The sequence below is a fragment of the Oncorhynchus kisutch genome, linkage group LG23 (assembly GCF_002021735.2).
Source record: "Oncorhynchus kisutch isolate 150728-3 linkage group LG23, Okis_V2, whole genome shotgun sequence".
Classification (NCBI taxonomy): domain Eukaryota; kingdom Metazoa; phylum Chordata; class Actinopteri; order Salmoniformes; family Salmonidae; genus Oncorhynchus; species Oncorhynchus kisutch.
Genome location: NC_034196.2, coordinates 4,844,481 through 4,848,082, shown reverse-complemented (window position 1 = coordinate 4,848,082; position 3,602 = coordinate 4,844,481). Strand labels below are relative to the sequence as shown.

The 3,602-nt window shown below is 41.1% G+C and overlaps 1 protein-coding gene across 2 annotated transcripts; it reads right to left on the bottom strand.

The window, feature by feature from the left end:
- Positions 1 to 338: 338 nt before the first annotated feature.
- Positions 339 to 3,341, bottom strand: swi5 (SWI5 homologous recombination repair protein). Of its 2 annotated transcripts, none has more exons than XM_031803322.1 (5): positions 3,051 to 3,341; positions 2,091 to 2,139; positions 1,897 to 2,000; positions 1,378 to 1,472; positions 339 to 1,032 (listed from the first exon to the last, which is right to left on the bottom strand). In XM_031803322.1, exons 1-5 carry the CDS (start codon positions 3,152 to 3,154, stop codon positions 971 to 973), a joined length of 414 nt encoding a protein of 137 aa, XP_031659182.1. In that variant the 5' UTR covers positions 3,155 to 3,341; the 3' UTR covers positions 339 to 970. The 2 variants fall into 2 exon arrangements, with proteins under 2 accessions (XP_031659182.1, XP_031659181.1); XM_031803321.1 differs by having other exon boundaries at positions 339 to 1,035; positions 3,051 to 3,333.
- Positions 3,342 to 3,602: the final 261 nt, after the last annotated feature.

Below are 3,602 nucleotides of genomic sequence, written 5' to 3'. Positions count from 1 at the left end.
CAAGTTTACATTGATGACTTTTTGCAAATCCAATGTACTTTCCATGACACGTTGAAAAATGAAGTTGAAACAACTAGCTTGCGTCCACTGGGTATGCTCATTGACTCATGCTAAAGAGGAGATAAAACACACAAAGCCTACCTCACTAATCATTGGATCATCTGGGCAGTGCGGTAGCACTTCTTACAGACACTTTCAGCTCAAGACAAAATATTAGTGGTTTCCACATAGATTATGACAAGGCACCTCTTATTTTTTTAAATCAATCAGTGACAATCATTCTCCTCAGTGATCTTCAACAGAACGTTCTCCTCCAATAAACAAGCCCAACAAAAACCTCTGAAGACCCTGGCGGGACAATTCACTTTATCTCTGAACATGCAGTCAAAAACAAAACATACTGCACAAATAGTTATTTTATTGGAACTTGCCAGAACTTAATTTGCAAATATAATACATTTATGAAGTAAAACATTTGTTTTACTAATAAACCAGCACTACATTTGGAAATAGAGCAGATGTTAGTTTGAAAGTCAGTTTTCCCTTCTGAAGCAGAGTATGCACCATCACTATACTTAATGGAAATAAATGCATTACTCTCTTATAAGAGTGCAATGTAGGAGAGCAAGTAGATTCCGTTTTGAAGGTAAGATTCATCTGTCCTCTTAGTTCTTTGTCAACACTCAAGACCCATAAAACAGAGGGGGGGGGGGGGGGTTAGTAGAAGAGAACGATGTGCAACAATTAATTCTAGACTCTGTACTGTTCTGAATTTCCACTTTTGTTGTTGGCCCAGAGGGCAATTGTGTACGGTGTGCTGCCTACACACATGGTTATACCGATATAGATTAGGCCATACCGCGCCAAACACCCACCAAAGAAAAGACTGTTGAAGAACGCAACTTATCCCCCCCCCCCCTTCTTGTTCTGGAGGGGGCAGAGCATAGGATGGGCACCCACTCGCTCTCCCTCAGTCATCCAGCTCAAGCCCAAATTGGCCGTACAGGTCTCGTGTGGTCACTCCTCTCAGGGCTGCTGCAACACACACACACACACACAAAACAGTTTGAAATCATTTCCAACACGATCTGTGCTTGCCTGACTTAATGTAACCAATGGAGCTTTCAGAAAAGTAGAATGGAGTTGAAATGATTTGAATAACTAAAGTAGCAGAGTTGAAATGATATTATGGTCAGTCCGTGAGATGTCCTTCACTATGGCTATTCTACTGAATGGAAGAGAAACATTTTACTACCACCAAAGCTGATTAGATTGTGGCAGAGTAGTTAGTGAATGTGACAATGTGTGTGTGTGTTTGTATACTGTGTACACCTGTGTGTGTGTGTACGCCCGTGTGTGTGTGTGTGTAGGCCTCACCTATCCTGCCTACGAGTGACTGTCCGATGTCTTTGATGTCGTTGTACTCATGTAGCAAGTCGATGTGCTGCTCCAACTCATCAACTCTGATCCCACTGTAGAAATCCACATGAATTGGTTAGTCTCTCAACAGACATGGTTTCCTCTTATACCGCCAATGTGTTGTTTGTGAACTGATAACAGTATAGAAACCCAAGTGTTAATGTTATTGCATATATTGGACAACACTATCAGATAACACACACACACACACACACACACACACACACACACACACACACAACCTAATGAACAAGTACACACACACACACAACCTAATGAACAAGTACACACACACACACACGCACACACACAACCTAATGAACAAGTACACACACACACACACACGCACAACCTAATGAACAAGTACACACACACACACGCACGCACGCACACAACCTAATGAACAAGTAAAAGATTTTCACTCCATTCAGTATTTAAACTGCTCTACTATTCAACTCTATTTCCCATTGTACACACTCTTTCTCCAACAGTGTAATCTCAGAGTCTAACTCTGCCCGTCTCCTCTTCAGTTCCTCTATCTCTTCTTCAGGCTTGGCAGGGCCAGTACTGGAGGTCTGGACCTGGGGAAAGACAATGACTATGATGATGCCAAAACATGTTGTGGTGTGTGTGTGTGATATGCAAAAGCAATTCCACATCAGAAGGCTTACAGGTGATTTGAAGCTGGAACGGACTTTTGTGTGTCCCGAGTATGGGGTCCTAAGGGGAGGAAAAAGAAAACAAGTAGAATATTTCCTATTCAATGAAATCACTGATCTATAACCTAGATGGAATAGTATCACATGCCACATCTCAGTGTGTATAAGAGTCTGGCCAGGTTATCAGGGATTTTTTAAATTTTACCTTTATTTAACCAGGCAAGTCAGTTAAGAACACATTCTTATTTTCAATGACAGCCTGGGAACAGTGGGTTAACTGCCTGTTCAGGGGCAGAATGACAGATTTGTACCTTGTCAGCTCAGGGGTTTGAACTCACAACCTTCCGGTTACTAGTCCAACGCTCTAACCACTAGGGAAAACCCTGCCGATCTAGACCTAAAGATAAGGTAGGTAAGATTACGTTCAAGATCCTGTCACAAAGTTATATCAAGTTGTGTTCAAGAGGGAATGGTATGATAAATGTGAAATAAACCTAGATTATTCAACCTAGATGTTGAAATGGTGCCACACTATGGAATTTGCTTTGCCACAAACTTAATTGATTAATGAAAATGAAACTAGTACTCTCTGCCAGGTAGTTTGTACCTTGATGGAAGTGCAGTTAGCTTGTGGAAAAGTCCATTGTGTGGCACCATTAAATATATTGGTTTATTACTCTAGATGTACTTGAGCATCTTAAAAAAAAAAGTAATCTGCCTGCCTTGTACGTTGTATAGAGTTTTCAAACGTGTAACATTCAATAACGCTACACTACCGCCACCTAGCGGCAAAGATGAAGCATCACCACCTTTCAGCGAACAACTGAATAGACGCTAACTACGACACTGTGATAGAAAAGTACCTTGAATGTGGAGCAATTACAATAGTGTCACCCCACGCTATAAAAAAAGGTAGATATGACCCTGTCCAGTTAACAAGATTTGGGACTTTGTGGAACACTATTTTCGTACCTTTTATGAGCCCCTTTAGCTGTAGAGAAGTCCTTCCCCTTTGGCGTTGACAACGTTACATCCGGGACATTCCAACATATTTCAGGACTCCGTTGTGTAGCCATAGCACCTCGAAGGATATTATCCAAGATGAAATGACAAAGTATGCGAAAACGACGTCTCAAAACTGGCTTCCGTGGGGTGTGTGTCTTCGTCTTTTCCCTGTAGTTTACCTATGTAGTTGTCGACATCATTCTTTCCCGCGCTAAGAAAACGTACGGCGTTTTCATTGGTCCTCAGCATTAAATGGGTCGATGTGTGATGTTACTATTTGACCACTAGGCGGCGGCATTAACCAAAACTATTTCATCAGGAGACAAGCCCAACTCCAAGTCAGGTCTCAAGGACAATAAAATAAAAATACCCTTGTTGAATTATGAAAAATTCATATTGATATTGAATTACATTTTTACATATATATATATATATATATATTTTTCGCACTGTATAGGCCTAGCAAGTGTTTTCCCCTCAGCACAAATTCCATGGCACCCATGGTGATACTGTTGAATT

What these genes read in the sequence shown, in the direction of transcription:
- swi5 (XM_031803321.1), bottom strand. Translation starts at nt 3,154, where the DNA reads ATGGCTACACAACGGAGTCCTGAAATATGTTGGAATGTCCCGGATGTA. An exon ending in GCTAAAGGGGCTCATAAAAG is followed by an intron (nt 2,140 to 3,050) that starts GTACGAAAATAG and finishes TCCTCCCCTTAG; the next exon opens with GACCCCATACTCGGGACACA. An exon ending in ATTACACTGTTGGAGAAAGA is followed by an intron (nt 1,473 to 1,896) that starts GTGTGTACAATG and finishes GGATTTCTACAG; the next exon opens with TGGGATCAGAGTTGATGAGT.